This window comes from Cebidichthys violaceus, unplaced genomic scaffold, assembly GCF_023349555.1.
Source record: "Cebidichthys violaceus isolate CVI_PGR_0920_01 unplaced genomic scaffold, fCebVio1.0.p SCAF_23, whole genome shotgun sequence".
Classification (NCBI taxonomy): Eukaryota; Metazoa; Chordata; class Actinopteri; order Perciformes; family Stichaeidae; genus Cebidichthys; species Cebidichthys violaceus.
The window spans coordinates 7,294,334-7,321,495 of NW_027176406.1; the positions used below are offsets into that span (position 1 = coordinate 7,294,334).

The 27,162-nt window shown below is 44.7% G+C and overlaps 1 protein-coding gene across 2 annotated transcripts; it reads right to left on the bottom strand.

Annotated features, from left to right (window-relative positions):
* Positions 1 to 354: 354 nt before the first annotated feature.
* LOC137878770 (ubiquitin carboxyl-terminal hydrolase 22-like) lies at positions 355 to 26,516 on the bottom strand. 2 transcript variants are annotated; one of them, XM_068719201.1, is made up of 14 exons: positions 26,056 to 26,516; positions 25,142 to 25,174; positions 14,984 to 15,116; positions 13,287 to 13,400; positions 13,093 to 13,194; positions 11,545 to 11,711; positions 9,694 to 9,853; positions 9,034 to 9,139; positions 7,673 to 7,831; positions 6,498 to 6,624; positions 5,615 to 5,706; positions 5,089 to 5,151; positions 2,171 to 2,320; positions 355 to 2,082 (listed from the first exon to the last, which is right to left on the bottom strand). In XM_068719201.1, exons 1-14 carry the CDS (start codon positions 26,173 to 26,175, stop codon positions 2,040 to 2,042), a joined length of 1,569 nt encoding a protein of 522 aa, XP_068575302.1. In that variant the 5' UTR covers positions 26,176 to 26,516; the 3' UTR covers positions 355 to 2,039. The 2 variants fall into 2 exon arrangements, with proteins under 2 accessions (XP_068575302.1, XP_068575303.1); XM_068719202.1 differs by lacking the exon at positions 25,142 to 25,174.
* Between the last annotated feature and the right edge of the window lie 646 nt (positions 26,517 to 27,162).

Sequence of the window (27,162 nt, forward strand, 5' to 3'; positions counted from 1 at the left end):
ATGAGACAAAAGACAGAACATACACACTCCAGTTTTGTTCTGAGTTTAATCACTGAAACAGATAATGAAGCTCTCCTCTTCCTTCTCGTTTCAGCTGCGTCCCTGAATGTCCTTGGGTGGCCTTAACTGCTCCATGATACACCAAAACCAAAGTGCGACCATTTCACAAGTCTTTGATTTCACCGTTTCGGGGGGAAAACCCCGCTGTTTCCCTCTAGCTGAGGTTCTGCAGCAGACCGAAGGATATGCATGTTTGTTCTCAATTACAGAGCAGCTAAACAACCAGGGGTTGTGGGTTTTTTTTAATGTGGCATTACTGTGATAGGTTAGGGCCCTCATCTTATACATGAGTGAATTTTTTTTTTTAATTCAGTATTTTTTTTTTTATTATTATCTTTTTTAATACATACACAATCAGTGATATTCAAACAAAACAGACCACAACACCCTGATGTGTATGTGCATTATCTAAAGTCTGACAGCATACTGATTGAATAGAGCACTGGGTTTACTGCACTGCAGAGGCAAGACGCACCACGAACCACACCGGTCTACACCAGCCACACAGTTGCCATGGAGAAGATTAACACTGATGGATTCAGAGCCAGGCTGTGGTCGCACAGCGCCCGTATACGTGCAATATGTTTCAGCCTCTATACATCTCACACCATCACCCTCCCAGAACAAAAACCATGATGGGCAGCAGGCCTTGAGGCATTACTGAGGGCAATTTTTCACATCTTATAAGATCATGAGAGCCCGGTCGCATGCAGTGTTGTTAAATGGGCTTTTTTTTCTTCTTTTTTTTTTTTGTTGCACAGAGCATTCAAGGTGTTCAAGAGAGACCACAGCAGTCTCACATCACAGGACCTCATTTTTGGAGTTCATGTATCGAGTCTTCTCTTCAGAATGCCATATGAAACCCAAAGCTCACATTCAACATACAAATTCATAAAACAGCAAAAGTGAGCCAATTTAACCGTCACCATCATTATACCAACAATTCCACAAGAATGAAAGTATAATACGTCCAAAAAACATCTCCAGTACCAGGACAGCGAGGGACACATGACTGTACTGAAAATAAAAAAAGACACTGAAAAGAACAGTAAACAAAAAATTGAATGAGTTGCTAAAAAAATAGATATTCCCTGCCCTCAACCAGACTTAAAAATAAAACAATCAACACAGTATATAATGGAACATGAGCACACTCAGGTCCAAATCTGCTTAGTTTCCATGGCAGCACTTCCCCAGCAACTGGCAAAGGCAGCGTCTCTAAGCTCTCCCATGTTTTCTTTTTTTTTTTTTGCTCTTTAAAAAATAGATGTATACTATAGTCATACAGTATTTCATAACAAAAATTCACAAATGATAAGAATCATAACCATACCTTTAAAAAAAAAAAAAATGTCCTTTGCAAAGTTCATAATAAGTTTCTCACGATTCTATTCTTGTTCTTTTTTGTTTATGTGTTCAGTCCCATATGCATATGACAACAAACTGTCTTCCATCAAGTAAAATGCTTGGTCAGTTGAAACGAGAGCACCATGGGAGAGAAATGAAGGGTGCGTGTGTGTGTGTGGAGGGAGGGAGAGAGAGAGGGGGGGGGGGGGGGGGGGGGGGTGTCAGAATACTGTAAGAAAACTCCAGATGTGCCCAATCAACATGACAGTCAGTCACACTCAGACAGCCCCTGCAGCAGGTAAGGGAAGGGAGAGAGAGTAGGGGGGTGGGGGTGGAGCCTCTTCCTCTCTGCCCGAGCCTGGAACTCTTCCTCCATCTCTCCTCTTCATTCAGTTTTGTCAAGTAGATGCCAAGAAGTAGCTCAGTGCTTTTTTGTTGTTGTTGTTTTTCCTTTTGAACGGTTGCATGATTTCACACGTCTTTTTTATTTTTGTCCTCCAGAGCTGGAGGAGCAAAGACTGGTAGTCAAAGAGTTTCAGGTAGGTTTGTGTGTTTGTGTTTCATCCTGTCCCCCGGGGCCCTTGACTCTCTCATCAGAAGCAGTGGTTCTTTGTGGTCAGTGGTCACAAAGACTACTCGTACTCAAGGAACTGTTTATGGTAGAATAAGAGATACCTGAGGGGTGACAAAATAGAAACATCCGATTGAGATTTCATACTGTATGACATTGTAGAGCTGCTAATGTCTTTGTTTGCATTCTTACCCTTCACTATCGAGTACATCCTTAATGCTGGCCTTGGTGATTATGGCATCATCACATTTGAACCACTGGTCTTTGTGCTGGCGGATGAAGCTGGTGTAGTGGCCACTCTCTAATGTGCCTTGGTGGTTGACCACAGCAAACAAGGAATACCTAGAAATAGACCAAGACATGTGAAATTGTCTCCGTTCTGTTGTCCAACTTCACTTTAAAAAAGGTGCAATGTGTAAGATCTGTCCAGACTTTTTTTTGTTTAAAAAAAGATGGATTAACTAATTATCAACAGAATGTGAAGAGGTTACAGTGATGACATCATGTCAAAGATGCATTTATTTTGTTGCATATAAGCGTGCTAACGTGCTAGCCCTGGCCCATCTCGTCTTGTAATACAACTTGAATCTCAAGAGACGATAGTGAGTCACTGTGGTGTCCAGTCTGTCCTCAGTCCAACATGAGAGGACAAAGAAGTACAGCTGCCCCGACAGCTCGTCAATCACAGTGAAGGTACGCGGTCACAGTGGTCACAGTGAAGGTACGTGGTCACAGTGAAGGTACGCGGTCACAGTGGTCACAGTGAAGGTACGTGGTCACAGTGAAGGTACGCGGTCACAGTGGTCACAGTGAAGGTACGTGGTCACAGTGAAGGTACGCGGTCACAGTGGTCACAGTGAAGGTACGTGGTCACAGTGAAGGTACGCGGTCACAGTGGTCACAGTGATCACAGTGAAGGTACGTGGTCACAGTGAAGGTACGTGGTCACAGTGAAGGTACGCGGTCACAGTGAAGGTACGCGGTCACAGTGAAGGTACGTGGTCACAGTGAAGGTACGCGGTCACAGTGGTCACAGTGATCACAGTGAAGGTACGCGGTCACAGTGAAGGTACGTGGTCACAGTGAAGGTACGCGGTCACAGTGGTCACAGTGATCACAGTGAAGGTACGTGGTCACAGTGAAGGTACGCGGTCACAGTGGTCACAGTGATCACAGTGAAGGTACGTGGTCACAGTGAAGGTACGTGGTCACAGTGAAGGTACGTGGTCACAGTGAAGGTACGCGGCCACAGTGAAGGTATGAAGGTACGTGGTCACAGTGGTCACAGTGAAGGTACATGATCACAGTGAAGGTACGTGGTCACAGTGAAGGTACGTGGTCACAGTGAAGGTACGTGGTCACAGTGGTCACAGTGAAGGTACGTGATCACAGTGAAGGTACGTGGTCACCGTGGTCACAGTGAAGGTACGTGGTCACAGTGGTCACAGTGAAGGTACGTGGTCACAGTGAAGGTACGTGGTCACAGTGGTCACAGTGAAGGTACGTGATCACAGTGAAGGTACGTGGTCACAGTGGTCACAGTGAAGGTACGTGGTCACAGTGAAGGTACGCGGTCACAGTGAAGGTACGCGGTCACAGTGGTCACAGTGAAGGTACATGATCACAGTGAAGGTACGTCGTCACAGTGAAGGTACGCGGTCACAGTGGTCACAGTGAAGGTACATGATCACAGTGAAGGTACGTGGTCACAGTGAAGGTACGTGGTCACAGTGAAGGTACGTGGTCACAGTGAAGGTACGTGGTCACAGTGAAGGTACGTGGTCACAGTGAAGGTACGTGGTCACAGTGAAGGTACGTGGTCACAGTGGTCACAGTGAAGGTACGCGGTCACAGTGAAGGTACGTGGTCACAGTGAAGGTACGTGGTCACAGTGAAGGTACGTGGTCACAGTGAAGGTACGTGGTCACAGTGAAGGTACGTGGTCACAGTGGTCACAGTGAAGGTACGCGGTCACAGTGGTCACAGTGAAGGTATGCGGTCACAGTGAAGGTACGTGGTCACAGTGGTCACAGTGAAGGTACGCGGTCACAGTGAAGGTACGTGGTCACAGTGGTCACAGTGAAGGTACGTGGTCACAGTGAAGGTACGTGGTCACAGTGAAGGTACGCGGTCACAGTGAAGGTACGTGGTCACAGTGGTCACAGTGAAGGTACGTGGTCACAGTGGTCACAGTGAAGGTACGTGGTCACAGTGGTCACAGTGAAGGTACGTGGTCACAGTGAAGGTACGTGGTCACAGTGAAGGTACGTGGTCACAGTGAAGGTACGTGGTCACAGTGAAGGTACGCGGTCACAGTGAAGGTACGCGGTCACAGTGAAGATACGTGGTCCGCGTTCGCTTCGATGGGTTGTTTAATGGATTCAATCCAAAGTGGCAGAAACAAAAAAACGACTTGTACTTTTGTTTCGTCCTCCCTGCAACCAGGGTACTACTTTGCCAAGAGGAGAGCGTGCGGCAGCTCCGGAAGTTGCTACAGCTAACTGCTAGCTTCAGGTCAGTTTCATTTGTGCTCGCCATAGTGAAATTGACATGCACGGCAATCTGCTTGTTGTGCATCGGATTTGCCTAAATCACGTAGGATTCAAAATGTTGAATTTTGACGATGGTGACAAGTTTGCATGCCTTGAGGTGGAATGCTGCCCCCTGTTTTGTTTGGAGCGACATCGTACACATCGCACCTGTAACATCATAAGCCCCATTATCCTCCACAAACTGTTGCTCTAGGTCTTTCTTGTGTACTAGCAAATGTCCACTTGCGGGATTAATAAAGTAAATCTATCTATCTATCTATCTATCTATCTATCTATCTATCTACCTACCTATCTATCTACTAGAGGCATCATCAAGGAGCCTTGCAAACTGACTCTATACAAGGAACCATTCAATGGTATTAAGACGGTAAATTCCCTGTGACCGTCCTGGAAAATGAAAGCTATTGTAACTGTCATGGATGAGAAAAACTAAGCAGCTTTTAATTGGCTTCAAATTGATTTAATTTGGGGAAGTCACAGACAGATGCTTCAGGTCATTAAGCATATGCAATGATGTCACTGCTGCTGTGTTAATAAATCCCTTTGCAAGGTACTCACTTATTGTCGTTGTTTAATACATCGACTGTCTGTTGATACTGCCCGTTCATTCTGCTCTCTTTACTGTGGGAGACAGAAAAAGAATAGCAACACATTAACATTTCTTAAGTTGCATGTATGGGTAAACATGCTACACTGGCACATACATCCACTAGGTGGCAGAATGATCCTGTCTGTGAAAGCCGATATCTTCCCTGCCTGTGCCTCTAATGATGTTAACGTCTCTGAACAGAGCTGAATGGATGCTTCAGCCAGGGGTGGGGCAATACTGCTACTGAATGCTTCACTGACAGCAATATATATTTTAGGGAGCAATTAACAATGCTGTTTTGGCTGCAGATGAAGAAATGTGCATTTTCTTGGAGTACACATAATGTAAAGTATATCAAACGGTATGTATGTTCAAACATTACGATGTAATAAAACACTTAAATAAGCTGCTACATGTTTTGTTGTTTTTAAATATATCTGGATGTGAAGACTCACTACATGTGTAGAAAAGCTTTGGGGCCTACGAGAGGCTTACCTGGATGCCATGAAGGGCGTCATGTCCAACTCTAGGGGGAAGGAAACATATGTAGTGATCTTTCTCCGCAGTTTAGCAGAGTGCTCAAACCGCTGGAGTTGGCCAGAGAGGGAGGGTGAGAGAGGGGGAAGGGGCAGAAACATGAAGAGAGAGAGAGAGAGAGAGAGAGAAAGAGAGAGAGAGAGAGAGAGAGAGAGAGAGAGAAAAGGGGGAGGGGAGAAGACACATTTAGAAACAACAGGCATCATCATTACAAGACATACAAAACACAAAACAAAGCAAGTGAAAAGTGAAAATGCTTGTGTTTCACCCTGGATGTCACACATTTACGCATTCATAACAAGATAATAGCAGGACTTGGATTGATCTTAGACAATCGTCTGGCAGCCTGTTCCTATGAATATCATAAATACATTATAGCCCCGCCCCCCCCCCTCAATACTGTTATGATAAATAAAACATGGACAAATGAGGACTGTACAAGTCGTAGGTGTTCTGGGACACTGTGTGAACGGGCTGCACAGTAGAAGGTAATGCACCAACAACTGAATCGAATTCTGAGCACACCTACGCACAAGACAGCCAAGTCTCTGCAAAACCTGAACTTTGCCTAAATCAGATGTGAGGCTGCACACACACAGGATGGACCATATATTACAGCTTGTAAATATATTGCAGTGTGTACATTTGGATGATGGTTTTAAGCCGCATCACACGGCCCTATTTTTTTACAAGACGCGGCTTCATCTGCCGTTTTGGGAGTGATGACAACATTAGACGTGTGAAAGATAAACGCTTACCCTTAAATAATCAAAATTGTCAAGACGGTGACAGGTAATGTAACAATGATACCTGGGCAGCACGTCGTCACTGTCTGACTCACTTTGAGGTGGAAACATGCTACGATGGGGAGCTTCTTCATCGTCAGCTGTTTGGTGGACTCCTGGTAACTATGGCAACCGCCGCACTTGATTTTGGCACTGCTTCCTAGATGCTCGGGTCGCGTAAACCTGCAGGAGGGAGGGAGGGATGGGTTGGGAGTGAAAAAGAGAAGAAGAAGAGAGGTTGTGAAAGTGCAGAGAACACGTGTGGGCAAAACAGGAGACAGGAAGTGAAAACTATTATGGTTTATTTATTTGGTTATATTACACAAATATAACCCTATGACCACGCAACACCTGGTTCTAGTCCTACTAATCCAAAGTCTGCATGCAGAGTTTTGGTGCAGCCACTCTGTGTGTGAGCCCACCCAACCCAAGACCCCTGCCGGTAACTCCAGCGCCTCTATCACCACGGCAACAGCACCAACCGGTCCTGTACCTTTAAGAGACTTGCTGCAGCAACTAGGGGTGTGTGAGGTGCTGCAGCAAAAAAAAAAAAAAAAAAAAAGTCAGAAGGAAAGGAGGCGAGAGAAAGAGAGAGGGGGGAGGATGAGAGGAATACGAGGAGGTAGAGGGTGAGGACATAAGGGGGGGGGGGGAATTGATTTGAGAGGGGAGGGAATGAAATGAGATAAGGAGGGGAGAAAAAGAAATTGCAAGAATGAAGAGGCAGTAGAGGAGATATGAGAGGTCACATCTGCCAACCTGGTGATGGAGGAAGATGAGATCCAGTGATAACAGGGTTGCTGTGCCACTCAATATGTGACCCCTTCAGACAAGTGGGGAGATGAATAAAATGTATTTGGAGACGATTGATACCCATGATTTTGGAGAGGTGGCAGAAGGGATAAAGGACAATAAGCCTATTGAAGAAAAAAAAAAAAAAGTAGAGAGTGAGAGTACCTCCTTTTCCTTTCCATGTGTTATAAACATCATTCATTTTCAATCTGACAAAGTTTTAATACTGTTTTTCTGCACCAGCACAGAAGAACACAGCTAGCAGTACGACTGTAAGGCAGCTGACTTGTTTTTGTCAAGAAGCGACTCTGATTTAGCGCCATTGGATATTCTACAACCTACATGACAGGAAATTTAGGTTTGTTTAGATAGATACAAAGAAACGAGAGCCTGACAGACAGGAAAAAAAGTCTGTTGTCAGCTGAGACTGAAGTGGTACCTGCGTAGGCAGTCTGTGAGAGTGGTGGACCCTGACAGGTGGCTCTCTCCATTCACTGTGCTGCCATCCCCTCCAGGGCTGAGGGGCCAGAAAGGCGTGGATGAGCCAGGAAGGTCCAGACTGATGTCCCAGAATGGATCTATCGTTGTGGAAACACCACTAGAGGAAAAGAAGAAAAAAAAAAAGAGAGAGAAGGGAGTTTGATTGTGAGGCTGAATAAATAGTGTGTGATTGTGTGTCATTTATTACAGGCCGTGATGAAAGGATGATGACACAGATGGCAATACACAAGCTGAAATTCACACAGCCACTGTATATTCCGATCATGTTTTTGTTTAAGCCTGCTGGAAGATTGAGTATGTGCATGTGCATAATATACACTGTTTTCTTCTTCCAGGTCCATTTGCAATTCAATGAAGTGTTACATCAGAGAAGATTGGCTTTACATAAGGAATTTGTATTATTACAGCCCGATGGCTGCGATGGATTGCAGCCTGGGCAAAATGGAGGCTTTCAGTATAGAACGCATGCAGTATACGCAAAGTATACACAAATATATACGCATGACATTAGATGAGTCATGGTGCTGCAACACCCCGTGGTACCAGCAGGTGGCTATTAAGACAAGTAGGCATGTATTTATGATGGGTAAAAGAGCGACCTAGCGGTAATATATGGCACCATTAGGGTTCCATTTTTGTCCAAAAAAAAGCCTTAGGGGGATGCATTTATGTTGCTTAAGGCTTACCCATAAGTAATATGTGGTCAACAGGAGACCTGTGTAATGATTACAGAGGAGTTTATGGCAGAATGATACTCTAGGCAGCATCAGCAGCTCTGCATCAGCAGTCTCTCGCTCCACTGTGGAGGCAGGTAACATGGCACAGAGCTGGGCTCGGCTTGCCTGCTAGTCAGGGCGAGGTGCTGTGCAGTTCAGTGCAGCGTGTTAGTGTTAATGTGACAGGACAGCTCTGGGGGGCAGGCAGGCAACGCTCGGGTTGTGCTGCTGTCTAGACAACCCCCCTCTTACAGCAGCTCTGCACGGACCGGGCCTCTAACAGAGAATGGTGGAGAGGACACAACCACTGGTTCACCCACTCTGGGAGGACAGGTGACGTCCAACATCGATCAGCCCGGCGGTGAGAGGCGACTACGCAATTGGGAGGACAATAAGGATAGACGGATGATGGATGAATGAGTGAATGTAGGGAAAGAGGAAGGAGGGGTTTAGGTGGTGACGTGCTGCTCCATCAAGTAAATGGCCAGAAAAATCTCTCAGATGGGACTTTATTTTGGTAATCACTTTTTTTTTTCTTTTTTTTTTAAAGTCGCAAACACACAAGACAGACACAGACACTTACTGGCAAACTTGACAGGTAACATCTGATTGCAGGCCCCCAGTGAAGATTTGGTCAATGATGCAGTTACAGTGGTTTGGATTGTTGGCCTTCTTCCCATTGTCGTCTCCTGCGGACCACAAAGAGCAGAAAGTATAAATAGACACACAGGTAACACCTACGACCTGTTTAGCACCTCTGAAGGACTCCGTCTGGCCCTCTTTCTCACTTCACCATCCCCCTGCAGCTGAGCCTCTCTGCTACTTTACAACTCTCTGGATTCTAGATAATCGAAACAAACCTTACTGCAGGGTCTGTGGGCGAGTCAGCCCGTCATTTCAACTGCAGCGGGGCCCTATTGACATTCCTCACACTGCTTGCTTCCTGTCCCTTTGGTACACACCATTGCCAGTCTCCTTCAGTACGCTTTCCAGGGAAGTAAGGCACTGCGCTCTACGAGTAGATCTAAGGTATAACTCCACATGCCGGATCAGAGGCAGGTGGCCCAGACACACTCCTCTCAATCTCAACTGACACACTGCTCTTTGCTGCGTTTCCCCATTCAGTCCGACTTGAACAAGCTGCAAATGGCCTGACAGAAAATATTCGAGAAAACAAAATCTAAAGTAAACCCTCCAATCTTACTGTATTTAAAGACAACACACTAGTGTTTTTATGGCTTACTGATGGTGTCCCCTTTGCAGTGCCTGTGTAGTACATCCAATGCTGCGATGAGGAACTCGTGGGCGTCTTGCTGCTCGTAGCCTGCGAGGTGACGTGCGTGAGTCCACACCAGATGCAGCAGCCGGAAGGGAATGTGGGGCGAACGGTGGCCCGAGTAGAACTGAGAGCGGGGAAGAAAGAGGAGAGAGGTAGCGGGGGTGAAGAGGAGTGGGTGGTTAGCCTATTTTTCCAGGTGTTACCAGGCGAATATATATTTGATCACCTCTATGCCAACCTCATAGCTGCATTGCACACTGTCATCTATAATTCATTGTTGAAGCACAACACATGTGAGGCTGTCAGTCAGAGTGTCTTTCTGACTCCTTTAGCAGCTACTTTCTACAGGCCTCGTCAGATGTGAATGGATTCTGCAATATATGTCGCCTAGCAGCACATCCGTAGAGAGGAGAGGTGTGATGTGCAAGACAGGGAAGAGGAAGAACTGGTTGGAAAACGGGTGTGTTTGGAGCAAAAACATCCACAAATGGATGCAGACTCTTTGGGAATTTGAGTGAGTGACAATCCAGGTCAGAGATGAGCGGAGCGCAAGAGTTATTAGGGTGCAAACACTACAGTGGAGTTCCAACCAGAGCTCATTAATGCCAGAGAGGGCTCTCATGTCTTGACACGTAGATGTTGCACACACACTTCGCTTTAATCTCCACAGCTCGGTCGGAAATCTGATAGAGCTGCGAGAGGGGAATAACATGCCGCGCTGAAGCCTCTTTTGAGTCTTACAAACTCCTTTTCGGCAGTTTGAAGGCAGTTGACAAACAAACGATGCTACGAGAAGAGGAGGAAACTAGAGAGAGTGAGGAGAGAGTGGTTGATCAAAGCAGGCCGGGGCCACGCCTCTCACCTTCACATCTAAAAAAGCTCTGAGTGTGAGTGTGAGTGTGAGTGTGAGTGTGTGTGTGTGTGTGTGTGTGTGTGTGTGTCTGCAGAGGCAGAAGATGCCAGCTTTTGATGAAGATATGGAGGTGGGTTGAAATAAAATAAAGGTAGGGGGATGGAAATTAGAGAGTTGGGGACAAGGCGTGGAGGTAGAAAAACTTGGGAGTGATATCGTTTGTGTGTTAAGGTACGTTTAAATAGATTTTTGTTGTTGTTGTATGACTGATCCTGAATTTCCAGCTGAATACTCAGTCAATGCCTGCCTGCCTGCCTGGCGATAGAGGTGAGTGATTACCTCCTTCATGTGTTATGTAGCTGAATGGTTCAGCAAACTGCGATGGGGCAAGGCTCTGTGTGTATGCTGTGGAAGGGAAGTTTGGTGATGACTCAACTCTTTATAGCACCATCTGTGGGCCCATATATACCGGGATGTGGGAGGGTGTAAGAAAAAAAGCGAGGCAGTGTGGGAGCAGCCCAGGCAGATATTACATAATGTCAAGGACTGATGGTGTTTGTTGGATGTTAAAATGCCAAACTTTTGTGTCAAAGAGCTGGGATTAAGAGGCTATAAATAGCTGTGCGAGATAATTCGCATCGACTGACCAGGTTCAATAAAATATATAATTACGGCTTTCTGCGTATTCATATGCATGTGGCTCTGTACATTCCTTTCAGGCAGGAATGTTTCGCTCCTCTCTGCCTCCCTCTTGGACTTGACAAAAGAGCTGAACAGTGACTCAGCGTTCTGCAGTGGCTTACACTGTGAGAGAACATTCTGTATTATATGGTTGCTAAAAAAAAACTAAAACTCTGAAATTATGGCTCAGTTTTAACCAAAATCAGACGTTCTTTCTTTCTTTAAACCTATGTAACTTGTCCAGACACAAAAGTTCAGACACGCAAATGTTTGCACCATACCTCCTGAAAGAGCTGCGACATCTCACACACCAGACAGGAGTTTGATTGCATCTCGCACTTGTGTCTGTCGGAGAGAAAGAAGTCTCGCAGCAGCGGTGTGTGTGTTAGGGCCTGAACAATACAGTTCATGAAACATGTGTTGCCCAGGTTTATTAACCCTCGTAAACCTGCAGGACAAAAAGGAGACAAAGAAAAGCATGAGAGACACATGGAAACAAAGATTAAACACGACAGTGCCTCTGATTCATTCTGCTGCCAACGGAGGGAAACGAATCCCCACGAAAGACCTCGTCTCTGTTCTCTGGACTGTTCAACTTACTCATTACAAACCACCAAAAGTAGAGAGCATTACTGAATTGGTAGCCAAAAGAACCAGACATATTAGTATTTATATTTTGATACGAAACTAATTATTTTGAGTTACCAATTAAACATTAAGTGAGTAAGCAACCTAGTTACAGATTCTCAATTGTGAAAATGTGATGCTTTTCTTTGTCTTATGAGACAGTGGACTGCTTATCTTTTTGGTTATTTGGTTTTAGTTAATGGTCAGCATTTGAAGACGTAAGCTTGGGCTTTAAGACATATTCTACTTTCTGACATTTCATAAGACAAACTGGTAATCAATTAATCTCGAAAAATATTTGGCAGCTTAATTGTTAATGTAAATATTCAGTAGTTGCGAATCTATATGGAACCACATCTCAATATGCCGGTATAGTTATTAAACGTAAAAGACAAGAATATAGTGTTGGCTCAGGTCTGCCAGCAAAACTGCGTGTATCCTGGAGCAGACCCCAAAAGCTGTGAATGGATTCATTTAGAGCGAGAAGAAAACGCTACAGTCTTGCAGTGATGGCCAGTAGAACAAGGGAAACACAGCAGGGTCCTGGGTCAAATCCAATTGAGCAAGGTTTGGTTCTGGAAGAGAATGCTCAGCGAGAGCTTTAATACTTCAGGCTGGTCCCGGTGTGCGTGCACACACACAAACACACTAAGTCTACCTCCCAAAATCAGAGACACAACAAAGATGGCAGGAAGAAATGAAAAACAAATCACTGAGAAAACAGTACAGAGAATAACTGCCTAGCGGTTGTAAGCCTCCGTCAACCAGTCAAGTTTGCAGGTTTATGTCTGTCCAAAATGTCATCGCTTCATTTTTTTTATCCTATTAGAAATTTGTGTGAAATTGTCATAATGAGCACAGGTAATCCTCGAGTCCAGGTGGCCAGTTGAGCCAAATTTGAAAGAAATTCCTCTCAGTCATACCAGAGATAGACCGGACAGACGGACAACCCCAAAAACATGAAGTCCCTGTAGAGGCATAACAATGTCTGGGGAGACACAGACAGTGTGTGCATCTACAGTATCAGAGAGGGAGCGCCGTGTTTTGTCTTCCACAGTGCCTGTGGGGTTGCCCGGTCTTACCGACCTTGGGTATCACACTTAAACACGAGGGTGACCGCAAGTACACTTGCGTTATTGGAACATGTAGAGACACACACAGATAAAAAGCAGTGCAGACTAAACAGCGAGCCTATCGCTTACCTATGGTGCAGTTCGTAGTGATTTTCCTCCGCTTTGGATTGTGTCGTAATAATTCTAGTTCCCTCTTGGTCGGCTCCCATGTCGTGTACTTCTCCCCGATGCCTGTCGATTAAAAATGAAAACACAAATGTGACGGCCTTGTTTTCAAAAAAGCTGCATTAAGTTCCTCAGAGAGAGAAGACAAAATGCTTTACCTTGCAATTTCCAGGATTTCCTCTGTTCTTCTTTGGCAATCTGCTCCATGTCTTTGTCGTATATGTAGTCTTGACACACAAAACAATATATTCCACCGTATAATAAGTCTATTGCTGTGAGCGGGAGGGAAAGAGAAGGAGAAAGAGAGATTGCGCAATAATTACAAATAGATTTTTTTCCAGCACAGTAACACACATTGGGTTTTATTTACAGTATAACATGCTTTTCTAGGCAATGTTTCCATCTCATTTGGTGCAATTAGCAATTATAAGAGATATGAGGGTAGTAGTGATGGAATAGGTCTATTTGTCTCCCACCCCCCACCTGGGCTATCTAACTAACACACCATGCGGCAACAATAATTCAGCTCTGTTGCCGTGACAACCTATTCTTTTTTAAGCTTAACTGGACATGTTTCTGTTTTTGGTGCTTCCCACACTGAGAAGTGAGCTAACACATCATATATATATATAAAACCTGGTGTATGTTATATATTGTCGTCACTGTGTAATGTTATTTGTGTGTGTGCGTGTGTGTGAGTGCGAGTGTGTGAGAGAGATATGAGAACATACAAAGAAATAAAGTGAAGAAGAAAATGTATTCATCTTTCTTTTCTCTGGTAAACCATGGCAACAAAGGATTGCTCCTCTCCGGACAACAGCAACCCGATTAAGAGAGAAAAATGAGACAACGAGAGGATGAAGATGTAGACTGGATGGAGTGCTGCACAAGATACAGGGAGGAATGTAGATCATGCTCACTTGAGCAAAGGAGGAGAGCAAAGAAGGATGAAGGGGAAGTGGAAGAAAATTAGAAGGAGATGTGAAAGGTGTCCAGAGAATGACGTACGCTAGGACAAGGGGGAAAAAAAGGACAGGAAAAAGATTTGAAAAGTGTCCTGAGGAATGAGGTGGTAAGAAAAATGATGAAGAAAAAAATGTAAAAATGAGTCCTGAGAAGGGAGCTTGCCATCTTGTTTTAGAGCAGACGGGGAGTTTGGATTAATTTGATTAGAGGTGGAGATGAACAGAGCGCCAGTGTCAGCGAGGCTCTTGTGGAAAGCTCAAAGGTAATTAACACTGTGTGCCGTGCACCGGGGGTATCTGTGTGCATTAAATCAATTAAAGCCATTCAAACAACTACCAAGTCTCCATACCCTCTCCCTGGTTTCTATATTTAGTCGTCCTTGTAGGAGTAACATCAGAATCTCGCTCATTAGTGTCATTATCTTATTTAGCCTAATTAGCATGTAGGGTTGAAGCTAGGCTTTTTGGGGTAGCTGTGGATTAGCAATGTCTACCAGTCACCTTGCTGCTGTGTGAAAGAGAGAGTGCAAACTTAAAACTCATGACATTTGACTGGTTAAGGCGCTCCCCACCAGAATGGTAATGTGCTGCGGTTAGAGTGAGGCTCCCTGTCTGCTCAGGGGAGGAAGTTGCCCAAAGTAATGCTGTAATCCTTTGCTGGTAATAGCTGATGCTGCAGTGAGCCACAGGGGTGCATGTGAATGTGAGGACTGACGTGATGGGACCGGGCCTTGGACGTAGGGAGGGACAATATGCATGTTGCATCATCATTTTAGCTCTATTGTTAGATTTTATTTTGAATGTAGAGAATTATCATTCACAGTGCATACTAGAAATCAATTAAAATGTGCTCCAAAATGATTTATTGTCGAGTGAGCGTGTTGGCTTACCTAGATTGTGTCTCTTGTTTTTTGCGTGCTCGTGGATGTGTTTCTTCGTAAAGCAGCCGAAAAAGACGCAGTAGAGACAGGAGTGGAGTCGGTTCAGGTGGGCTCCACACATGTGACAGATGCACGACTTGGCCTTGAAAGAAAGACCCAATGACAAGTGGGGTTGGGGAGGGAAGGGGGAGGAATTGACAGTAAAAAAAACAGGGAGAGGACCGTCAGTGTGGTGAGAAAATCCTCTGCAGCAGGACAGAGCCCTGAGCTATGCTGTAGAGTGGCGTAGGCAGACAGAGTGGAACTCCTTGCTAGTTGAATCAGATTTCTATCTTCCAGTCAGTCACATAAACACTTTGGAGGACACGATGCTTGAACAAACCTGATATGAAGAGACAGACTCAAGATTACTGGGCCTTTGCAGTTGAATAACAACATATTTCCTCACTGAATCTTTTGCTCTCTAACACATGCAGGGCATGATGGGATTTGATGCTTGGCAGGCAGACCGGAGAAGGCAAGCAGAATTTGTCTCTCACACACACACACACACACACACACACACACACACACACACACACACACACACACACACACACACACACACACACACACACACACACACACACACACACAGAGTGTGTGTGTAATTGGTTCAACTATGGCACCCAAAGGTAACCGGACATTAGGATGCCTGACATCTACTGCAAAATCGAGCCCTACATTGGCTGCACAGGAGCTAATCCAGATTAGATTTGGTGGTGGTTGGTCGCAGCCTAAAAGTTGTAAAACAACCGTGAGAAAGGAGAGAACAGAGAAGGCTTGAGTGGCCATGACCAAAATGCAATAAGCTGAGGGAGAGAAAAGATTAATGGAACAAAATGTGGTCGACAACTGTGAACATGGTGAAGATTGTTGCAAATGATTACGTCAACAAATGCAAAATCTGTTGGCAGTGATTACACTCGATGCTTTCCTTATACAGTTCTGTTGGTAATGTGAGTGAAAGCATAGCAACACAGTCTGCTCTGAGAGGGAGAAATTAAATAAGACAATCTCATCACAGCCTTACAGCCGCAATGAGTCGCCCACTCACACTGTAGAGAGGAGACAGAGGGAAAGTAGGTGTGAAGCAAAGGTGAAGAGAAACAAAATGAGAACTATTGGCTGGAGAGATTTACCAGCTTTGTTTGTTTCTGGTGCACTCTGTGAAACTAGCTTGAAAGAAAGACTCACACACTCCTACACACAGAAACTCAAGGGCCCTGTTCAGCATCGTCGGCCTATTGCTATCTTTTGACTAGAGACACAATAGTATAACCTGACACCATATGAACAACATTTAAGCGTATTGTTGGAGAGTAATAAAGGAGGTTGTTCCAGTCAGTTTCACTTCCTCCTCTCTGGATGACACAGAACACAGAACGGTCTGTGCAATGGGACGACTACAACACTTTTTCTTTCCTATGTAGCAAATTGGGACTACAATCTAAATGTCGTGGTGCAACCCTGTAGTACAATGACAAATAAAAACCCTTGTAAATAACTCACATGATGACTCAAAAACTTCAAATATCCAGTGACACATTTTAGGTTAATTTCATCATGAAGCTTTGTTTGGGAGATTGTAGTTCCCACAATAATTAAAACAATTGCTGCTCACAAAGGATTTCCAGTATAAATGGTTGGAAGTGGTCACTGGTCAGCGGGTATAGTGAGGACAACATTAAGATATTGGTCTTCTTGACTATGGATAAATGCTTTGTGTTCCAATAAACTGTGGGTATCAAAGTGCATTGCCAAACAAAGTTCTGTTTCTTCACTCAATCTCTAGACGTGCATTATTGTGTGAAAGTCAAAATAGTTCACATAATTGCATCCCCAATCCACATCTTATTTAAACACTAACACTGCTGCTGTGAATCTTGATGTTCCAACGTCTGGCATATATTGCATTGGGTAACAATAGGAATACAGACACAGGACTGGAATAGCTCATCTGTGGGACTGGGACAAAATTGAAATAACAGTCCAAAGCAAATCTCTCTATTTGCATCTATTTGTATGGATACTGACAGAGGGTACCAGACGTTTCTATCATGGTAAGCTAGGTATATGGGTGATACATAAAACATATTACTACTATGCACTGCTGCCTGAGATAGGCTGCAAAACTCACAGTCAGGTCTGTGTTTTGGCTGCGCATTAGTGGGCGTGGGTTGGATTGTGATGACATAGCAGTAGAGGGGATATGCAGGGTCGCAGACACTAAGCTGTTATTTTTTCATATTGGGTCTGCTAGCCAGCCGGCTCTGAATGGCTGTGAAAAAGAAAGGGTGGAACCAAATTAGCGAGTGATGCTTTTCCAAGAGGAATGTATGGGGAGTGGTGGAAAGGAAAGGAAAGGAAACATGTGTGGACTGCCACTAAAAACCAACCGCATCAACAGTGAGCTCTTTGAACCTTTAAGGTAGAGGTTGTGTGTGAAAAATTATAGAGTGTGTAGCAGGACTTTCACAATCTAAATGAAACCCTACATGCACTAGCAAAAGATAAAAAAAACAGGCCAAACATTGTGGGAACACAGCTGAGGTCAACTGAATTGCTGAATGTTTTAGTTGCCTCTTTGAGCTGATCTTACAGAGGCGGGGTTGTTGTTGTTCATCCCCACTCCACCTCCACTGCACCAGGACTCCAAGTCAAAAACAAGAATCCCTGCCAATGCCACGCCTTGCCCCCCCCCCCCCTCCCCTCAATACCCCTATGGCGGGCAGAAAATCCATCTCTGCTCCAGCACCCCCTTGGCTTCTCTGTAATCTCTCCCTCTCACCATGGTTCACAGGCTGTCTACTCATCAGTGTCAGCAGTCCTGCCTTTCTCTGCGCCCAGAGGCTTTTAATGTTCTATTAGATCAGCTATTGATCAGCCGCTGGCTCAGATGACTGGAACAAGTATCCGACAGGTATAGCAAGCTCAAGTTTGTGCTGCGCTAGGCTGCGTTTGCCCATCTGGGGAGGCGCACTTTGAGACAAGTTAGGCTGGGATCCACGTCCGGGGGAATCACCCCACTAATGTACAAAGCTGCTGAGTGATGGAAGAACAGGTGCAGAAAGGCATTAGCTGGATGAATGCGTGTCCGATACATGTTCAACATGAGGATAAGATAGCAATACATGCTGTGTGGGTCTGCTGAGCTTACAATGACCTGGGTCCAACAATTACAGCATGAGCGGCCCAATGTTCTAGATCTAACTATCTATATGAAGTGATACCCATACTCAGCTTCTCCATCTCCTCCTGCATTCTTTCAATCCGACTGCATTATTCCTACCTCAACGTTAAGGGTTAATGCATTTGCATACTCAAACAGAGCTAGCAATGCGATGAGCTGTAACTGAGGAGGAGAGAAAATGACGACGACAATTATGATGTGGACAAAGGTCTGGCTCTACAGAGCACGCTCCCGATGCTGCAAAGAACAGACCGGGGAGGGGGGAGAGAGAGAGAGAGAGAGAGACAATACGGGGTAGAGAGAGCGCGGCTATATGAGAGCAGTGACTCACCAACTGCCTCATAAGCCTGTCCACGCTTCTCTACGGAAACATCCTCATAATACAACAAAATATTAACAATGGCTGACATGCACACCGTGCTATAAATATGCGTTAAAATACTCGCAGAATCCCTCGTTAAGCTTAAATATACACACACAGACGATGGTCGACGTTTGCTACGAGTGCTCAGACACTGATGCATACGCACACGGCCCTTTCTCGTTCTCTAACTAACATGAAGAAGCCGAGGGAGGCTGGGGAAGGGGGACTGATGGTGATGCTCCAGAACCGTGCTGCTGACTGACCCCGTGGGGCTGCAGCCTGTCAGCGCCTTTGGCAGCCTCGCTTCCCACTATCCCCACATGACAATGCCTGGCCTGCAATATGCAGTCTCAGTCAGCAGCCCTAGGGACACACACACACACACACACACACACACACACACACACACACACACACACACACACACACACACACACACACACACACACACAATACCAATCCTACTCTATTCTCTTTTCACTTCCGTCCTCCCATCAGTTCATTGTAACCTCTGTTGACAATGACACGCTGTATGGTCTGTGTGTGAAAATGTATTCCCACCTCATTCAAATGAATCCGAGTCCAGGGAGAGATGAGGGATTGTTGGCGTGCAGTTTGGCCTCATACTGTCAGACACTGCTATAAGGACATTAGAGCTAAATTCTGAGCCCCAGTCGATGGGAGTCTAGCTTTTCGTTGTCTGCGGGAACAGAAATGAAACTGGATAAAGTGAGGATGGAGTGAAACTAAGCTGAGATACTCTATGCGGTGGAGTAGCTTTGATGCCATGATGAAAAATGTAGTCCAATGTTTCTCAGGGGTTTGAGCAAGTTGTGTCGGTTGGTGGTTTGCAGCACATGGGATGGATCTACACAGGCGTGCATGTGTGAATCTGATTAAGAACACTCAATTTGGAGGAGATAGGCTGTGCTTCCTTCTTGATTTTCAGAGGGTGTAGGGGAAAAACATAGGAGGCAGCGGAAAGATTTCCACTCACTAAAGTACAGAGATGTAGTTGGTCTGAGACAGGCTACCTGTGTCCACATGTTCAGAGCAGGACTAGTGGAACACAAACCAAACACTCATGCTTTGAAAACTGCCACACTGCCTCATAAAAGGATTCACACAAAGGCCGCTCACAAAAGAGTATCAAGCCAATATTTATCCAATTCACCAGTGAGTAGACTGGCCAAGGCTGCAAAAAATCGTAACAAACATGTACGACAAGAGGGAGGATCCTGCAGCAATCAGTGTGTTTGTCTGCACAGATGGCTGACAGTCTAGCTTCAGCTTGACAAACGGGTGCGTGATCACCGGTCAAACCGTGCAGCTACCAGATGCCCACAGCCACCAAAAGAAAACACACAAACACACACCGAAGAGAGACCGCTAACTCGACTCCTTGGACTCAAATCTCTTCACATCATCAGTTGATTTCTTCTTTATCCCCATAGAACCAATTAGGACCCTCAGGAGCCTTGAACATTACTTCCAGGAAAATCTATGAGGCACAGTGCAACTGCAGAGTATGTAAAAGTGAGTACATATTGAGCAGACTTAAGTAATAAATTATATCGCAAGGGTCTAATGCCATATTCGTGAGGGGAGAGAACCATTTTTACACAAAAGGCCTTGTCCCGAAGAAAAGTCGTCACTTGGGCCCAAGGTTTTAACAATAGGGAATAATTGAGTGTCCACACGAGAAGAGATTGATCGCCTCTTGGTTTTGGGCTTGGGCCGGCCCCTGGGGAGTGATTGACAGCTCATTAGCCAGATGGTGGTACTATGGGAGGGCTGGACAGCCGCCCCATTGGCTGGTTCAGGCCATGACCAGCATGCTTTGTGGGACAGTCAAATGAGAAGTTCTGTCTCTGGTTGAAGGGAGGGCAAAGAGGGGAAATGGTCAGAGGCAGAGATGGAAGAAGAAATCAGTCAAAGTGAAGTTGTCGAGCGGGGAGGGGCTGATGCAGCTTACACAAGAGAGGAGCTTATAATCAAAACGCAAAGTCATGCTCTTCCACAGGCAGCTATATTTCAAAATGTATGACTACTCCTCAAGCCTCATAAGCATATGTGGTCATTAAAAACATACTATAGCTATAATAACCATTCCCCAAAAGGCCAAAATAAAACAGATATTTTTTTGAACATGGTTCTTTTCTCCATGCCAGTGCTGCATCTTCCGGCTGTCTTCTTTAGCATCTCTGATCTAAAATAAACAGAAAAGATGAAAGCACCGTAGCAGAGCACATCCAGCATAGTCAGTAAAATGACGTAGACTTCAAGTGTGAGAAGACTATCTGAGGCTGATAAATTGGGAGGCAATAGCATGCGAAGGGGACACCACAAGGTGACACACCAGGCCCATTACTAAGGGAGTGGGTCATAGGCCTCGTGCCATTCGTTTAGTCACTGAGCAACAGCCAGAAAGACTGACGGACCGAAAGCCACATTAGACAAGACCTGGGAGTGACGGAGAGCAAACAGACGTGGAAGAAATGGAGCTGGAAGGCGGCCAGAAACCATTGACTGACATCACCGAACCCACTGAGTGTTTCCTGTGAGGCAGAGGGAAAAGGACAGACAGGGAAGATGGGAAAATGTGCTATGAATTTCAAAAGGATCCTAGGTAATCCCATGAAAACCTCTGAAAAAAAAACCCACTGTATATTTATTGCACACATTCAATGGGATAGTCAAAAGGCAATGAGTTGTGAGCTGAACTAGGTTTGCAAATAGAAAAAAAAGAAAGAAAAAAAAAAAAAAGAAAGGAAAAGGAGGGAGAAAAAGCGTGGGAGTGAGCAGAGAAGAGGAACAAGCGAGGGCTGTGAAGAGGCTGGACGAATAGATCCCGATGCTACAAACGTATGCTGATGAGTCAGAAAGCAGGCTTGTGATGTGACGGAGACCGATCCGACAAAGAGATCTGCTCACAGTACGGGAATCGGCCGCTCTCTGGGATTGGTCGCGCCTCAGTGCATTTTGTGTGTGAAGAGAAAGAACAGAAGGGAGAAAAGGAGTGACAGAAGGAAGTAAATGTGTCATCCTTGAGAAACGTATCAATTTTCCTACCTCTGAAATTCCCGGCAACATCTATCTAGCAAAAGATTTCTCTCTCATCTTCCCTCATCACAAGCAGAACTGGGGGTTGCACGAGTGGGAAGGGGGGGGGGGGGGTTGTGGTTCCTCTGATCATATATGATTTATCAAAACTAGAAGATAAAAAAAGCTGACTTCAGTCAGCTCTTTAATCACGACCCTTACCCCCTTTAATCAAAGTGACGGCAAATTCTTCAAAGAAGTTATGGTTGTAAAATCCAGCCAACCCCACCCACCGTGCTTTCATCTCATCCAACATCCACTCAACCTGAGATAATAGCTCTGGTTTAACTGCATAGCAGGTTCCTTTATGGCGGCAGTGTTTTAGTAGACATCCTCTTAGAGATATAGCAAATAGAGCCTATTCTGCTGCATGAAGCGGAACACAAAATACATAACCATGACCTTCATGAATATTTACTCTATGCCTCCACCACCAAAGCCATTCACCAACTATAAATTATGAATATGACTGGAGTTGGGCCTAAAGAAGAATGAATTCAACTGTTAAAAGCAACTGCAGGTTGTTATCTCTGCGCTGTGCCCGCATCTTTCTGTGCAATACGGGGGTAACATGAATCTATATTAAAAGAGGAAACAAGAAATCTTTGCAGACAGAGGCACACTAAAGGCTCACGTGCTGTACTCAAAGAGTCGCTTGCTAGACTCATTAAACATACACTCACAACACAGTAATAGAATAGATTAAGAGACGGGAACAAAAGTAAGGTACCGGGAAGATGGAAGAGGAAGCACATCAGAACAATAGTTCCTCCTCTGCAATCTGAAATTGAGCCCGGTTTTTGTAACATGACACAAACTGACAGTCTACGGTGGGTGTAGCCCCTCTGGCTATATGGCACGTAGCACACCTCGACCAGAAAGTAACAGAATGAAGTACAGATGCACAGAAGAAAATCATGAAAGATTTAACGTTCATTAAAAGCAAAGAGAAAACACTATTTACATACATGTGTGTTCTTACCATCCCCCTATGTGGGGCATCTTTAATACATTGCTCAATCTTTAAATAATTGTTTTTTCTTCATGGAGCATTTGTGTCACATAGAACTAGCAAACGATGTAGGTATAGTTGGTGTTTGTGGGCACGGGGCAACTGAGAAATGTTTACACAAAAGGACATCGGACTCGAGGCCTGGAGGAGTCTACAACAATATCAAATTTGTCACCAAGTTAAATCTATAATTTATGGCCACCACTCCAGCCTGCACGCTCTCATACACTGCGTTAGCGTTAACCCACATGCACAGCGTAAGCTAATGGGGCATTTCATCGAGGACCAACGTCCCAAAAGAATTAGCATTAATTAATGCGCACTAATTAAGGATGGCAGATCCCAAGCCACACTGGGTTGTGATGTCATCTTTGCAGACTCTTGTCTCTGGCACTCATTCTAGCATTTGTTCCCCATGTGGGTTTCACATTGTGCACGCAGAGCAGGTGACAGATTTTCCACTCATGTTGCTGCACATTGCCTGGGAATTGATTTTAGCTTAAAAGGTAGAGGATGACAGCTTGGAGGGAGGCTGCTGAGGACAGACTACAGGAAAAGGGGAAAAAAGGAGTTGAAAAACAGCCATTCAGGCACTCGTTCATCAAACCAAGTGTGAATACAATGTAAAAACATCTCTTCCATTCATCAGTCTCTTCTGAATGGCAGGGTCGTTCAACTTCCATTTATGCAGAAGGTGCCTCTTGTACTACAGGGCTTTCACTGTGTTTGCCATTATTGTACTATTGTAAGACGAATGAGCAGTAAGCAGTGCAGTGATGAGTTTTTGTTTCATCCACCATGCCAACATTCAGAGTACCCGAGTAAAGGATTTGTATTTATATTACATCATATTAAGATACCCGAATGTGATGTTAAAGGCACCTAGTCTTGAAGCTGAACACAACCCCAGACTGCACTGCCTGTGCACCACTGGAGCAGTACATCACATGATCTGCATGTCAGAGCAGCTCGGTGGTAAAAAGCCTCGGTGAAAAGGGTTCGAGACACAAGACTCGGACTCGTGGAGTGCACTTAAGCAGTAGAGAGTACACTTCATTCAGGAGCCACTCTCCTTTCACTCTGTATCAGTTGCTTAATGCCATTTGTCACTCAACATTGATTGTAAACAACTGTACTTTTATTTCAAATAATACAATAATATATACTTAGCAGCATTTATAATAACAACAACAGAGGCGTGTCCTTCTCTTTTCACTGACATTACAGCCAGAAATATGCTTTCTAAAATGTCACTGTTAGATACAGTCCTGGTATTACACAGCAAAGTTTTCAATGCCTATTGTTACTTCAAAATTCCAAGGCCACAGGTGTACTGTGACACAGTGGCATGTGAGAGGAACTAGGTGGTGCTCATTTTTAAGAATTAAAAACTGCAGTGATGGATGACATGAGTTGGACAGCGCATAAAACTAAACTACAATCCAGTCTGAAACTATCAAAGACAAGTGTACAGAAACCGGCTCACAACAGATCAACTAAATAATTATAATGGTATGACTTTAAATGCCATCTAACCTCAAAGACTATGACAATAGCGGCCTTCAGATCTGGAGGACTGGTATTCATGCAGCATGCCGCCTTGTACAGGGCATGGTAGAAAATCAGGGTGAAGATATTTTACCATATCACTAATATAGTGTTTCTCTCAAAATGGCAGTTTTTGTGGGAAGCAAATAATAAAGGAAACGGTGGTGGTTTGTGCTGAAGCACTGGTTGTGGTGCTGGTCATCTTGGCAAAAAGGCAAAGGGTGATGACGCTGAGAAGTATTCAAAACTGATGGAGAAACGGTTCTCGCAAAAGTAAAAGCGACAGGCAAGGTTTGCAACAGCTGATAAGCCCTCAGGGTTGGGCAGAACACTGTGAATTGCTAAGAAGTGCGCAATAGAAATAGTAAGTCTTATTTTCATGAAATGTGAATGAGCTCCCGTTGATTGCATTCCTGACAGGAACAATGTGAAAAACAAACTAAACAGTCAATAGCAACATTTATAAAAATGCTGGTAAAACGGTTGCGGTGACACCCACTACACTTCCCTTTTAACACTATAATTCTGAGTGCAAACATGATTCTTAAAGACATTGCGCTCAAACCAAAGCGTGACACTACAACACTGTATGAGCAAAAAGGGTCATCGACCATTTTGTGCTGGCTATTTGCTTTGACATGCCTGTAATGTAACTGAGCTATGCTTTTGGCCGCTCATAGTCCACCATCCCACCCATTAATCTCACTGGCTGTAACTGAGTATCACAGCAGATACGGGGATGGGGCTGAATTCTTCCACTACGTAGGTTCACATCTAGTATTCAGTCCATTAAATGAAAAGGCACCGAGGCACACAGAAAGGTGAGCAAGAGGAGAGAAAGCAAGCCAGTTCGTATTCATCTGAACTACAGTATGTCAGTGAAGATGAGGAGGGGATAATTCAACTCACCAGCTCTGTCCATCCTGCATCACCCTGAAGCACCTATTTTATCACAACGACATAAAATGTATGACATGTTTAAGTGAAGCATGGATTTTTTGTTTGTATAACAGTCAGGCTACAAATTGTTGTTAATCTATAATACAAATCAAGCTGTAAGTTTGTCGTAAATCAACATCGTGGCACAAAAAAAAAACAAGTTAATGTTTACAAAAAGGAGGGATGGAAGGGGAACTGCAACACAGTCCGGGGATGACATCACATTGTAGGGAGCTATTCGGAGCTGTGTAGGCCGAGCAGGTGTGGGATAAGCCCAAAAGGAAATTGGCAATGAAGTAATCAGCTGACGTCCCAGCATCCAAAAACTCGTGAGAGAATGACCAGCGCAGGGAAAAAAATAAATTAAAAAAATAAACACTGTCCTGGGATGCCCAGGAGAGAGCCGCTAATCTGTCGACCCAATATGTGTGCGCGTGGAGAGCCACAATGGGTACATTTTGGTGCGGTATCGTTAGCTCATGGCTACAACCCAAGTTTAGCCATGCAGCTAACTGTTCAGCCTCTACCAAACAGAAGCTAACCGATTGACTCACGGCGAAAAAGCTTGAATAATAGTTGCTTGGGCTAATAAAGAGAAATTAAACGTTGCAAAGAAGCCACCAGTCGCCACAGCTCGTCATGTAGAGTCGTGCTAGCCAAGTTACCGGTGATAACCTAACGTTAGCGGGCTAACCCTGGTACTAGCAACACTACTGCTGCAAGAGTACAGTTTCACTAACACCGTCATTTGTTCCAACCCGTCCAGTGGTTGTACTTCATGTTGGGGCATCATTTGCACTCCAGTTATCTGTGTCTGTCTGTGCTACATTAACATTATTTCACTTTTGTTTCTGAAGGTAACGTTGCAGTTCCTGTGTTTTTACCTTGCGTCTCCTGGTCTCAGCAGTGCCACTCCAAACAAAGCATTGGTATATGACTCGGAGGTTTTGTTTCCAGTTATCCACCTTATAACCGTTCACATGGGAGCACCCGGCCGGACTCATGACAGACAAAACATTCAGTTTTGGGTTTTTTAGGTGACAATGAAAAGTCTCCTGGATGATTCACTTAGCTAGCTAGCTAAGCTAGCCCGAAACTGTGTCCAGAAATGGTTTCCGTTTGGAAACGGGACAATCGATGTAGTATCCAAAATGCTCCTCGGGCATCTGACAAACACGGTACACGATTAACTAGCAACACATCTGTTCATGTGGTCACCTAACGGAATTATCACTTAAATTGCTGCTCCTCTTGCTGTTTTGACAGTTGCCTTTTTCCTCAAACGTTAGCTCCACTTCCACTCTCACGATTAGTTAGCTTTCTTTCTCTAGTTAGCCTGCTAACACTCAACACTACAGCTTCACAATGCCCGCCCAGCGTGCACCGTGATTTGCCTACACAAAGACGTTGCGTCACCACGTCGGTTTTAGGGCACGTCGGGTGTGCTTGGTTTTGATTCCAATGTGTTCCGTATGGGTGATTGTTGTATTTTAATCATGGGATGCATCGATGACGTTACCTCGACACAAAAACACCCACCACTCAGGGTAGTGTGGAAGATATAACCGAGGCTGACATTTACAACGGAATTCTGAATGGTGTCCTTTGTTTTTCTCAAAGTCAGCTGTTATTGCCCTTACTTTATGTCAATCATTGTTGATTGATGTGCTAGATGCTTCCGCTGTCTCATGGATGTATATATGTCCATCACGTACGCAGAAGCGTCAGTTCATGATTACAATTTAGTTGACTGTGTGACATCCAAAGAGTTTAAACGAGGCCTAAATATTTTAATCTGAACATCAGCAAAAAGCCCCTTTCCTTATTTATAATAGCAAACGTCCCAACCCGGGACGCGTTAGTATCATCAATTAAAGCCTACCATCTAGTGGTTGTATGGTGTATGTGTGTGTAGTCACTGATATATAGCATTACACGACTCAATTGAACATGGTTCAATGAATACATGATGTGCCAACTGGACCAGGGCC

Coding starts and splice junctions, on each gene's coding strand:
- LOC137878770 (XM_068719201.1), bottom strand. CDS start 26,175: ATGAGTCCGGCCGGGTGCTCCCATGTGAACGGTTATAAGGTGGATAAC. Junction 13,401..14,983: donor AAACAAGAGACACAATCTAG/GTAAGCCAACAC, acceptor TCCCGCTCACAG/CAATAGACTTATTATACGGT. Junction 2,083..2,170: donor GATGTACTCGATAGTGAAGG/GTAAGAATGCAA, acceptor GTCACCCCTCAG/GTATCTCTTATTCTACCATA.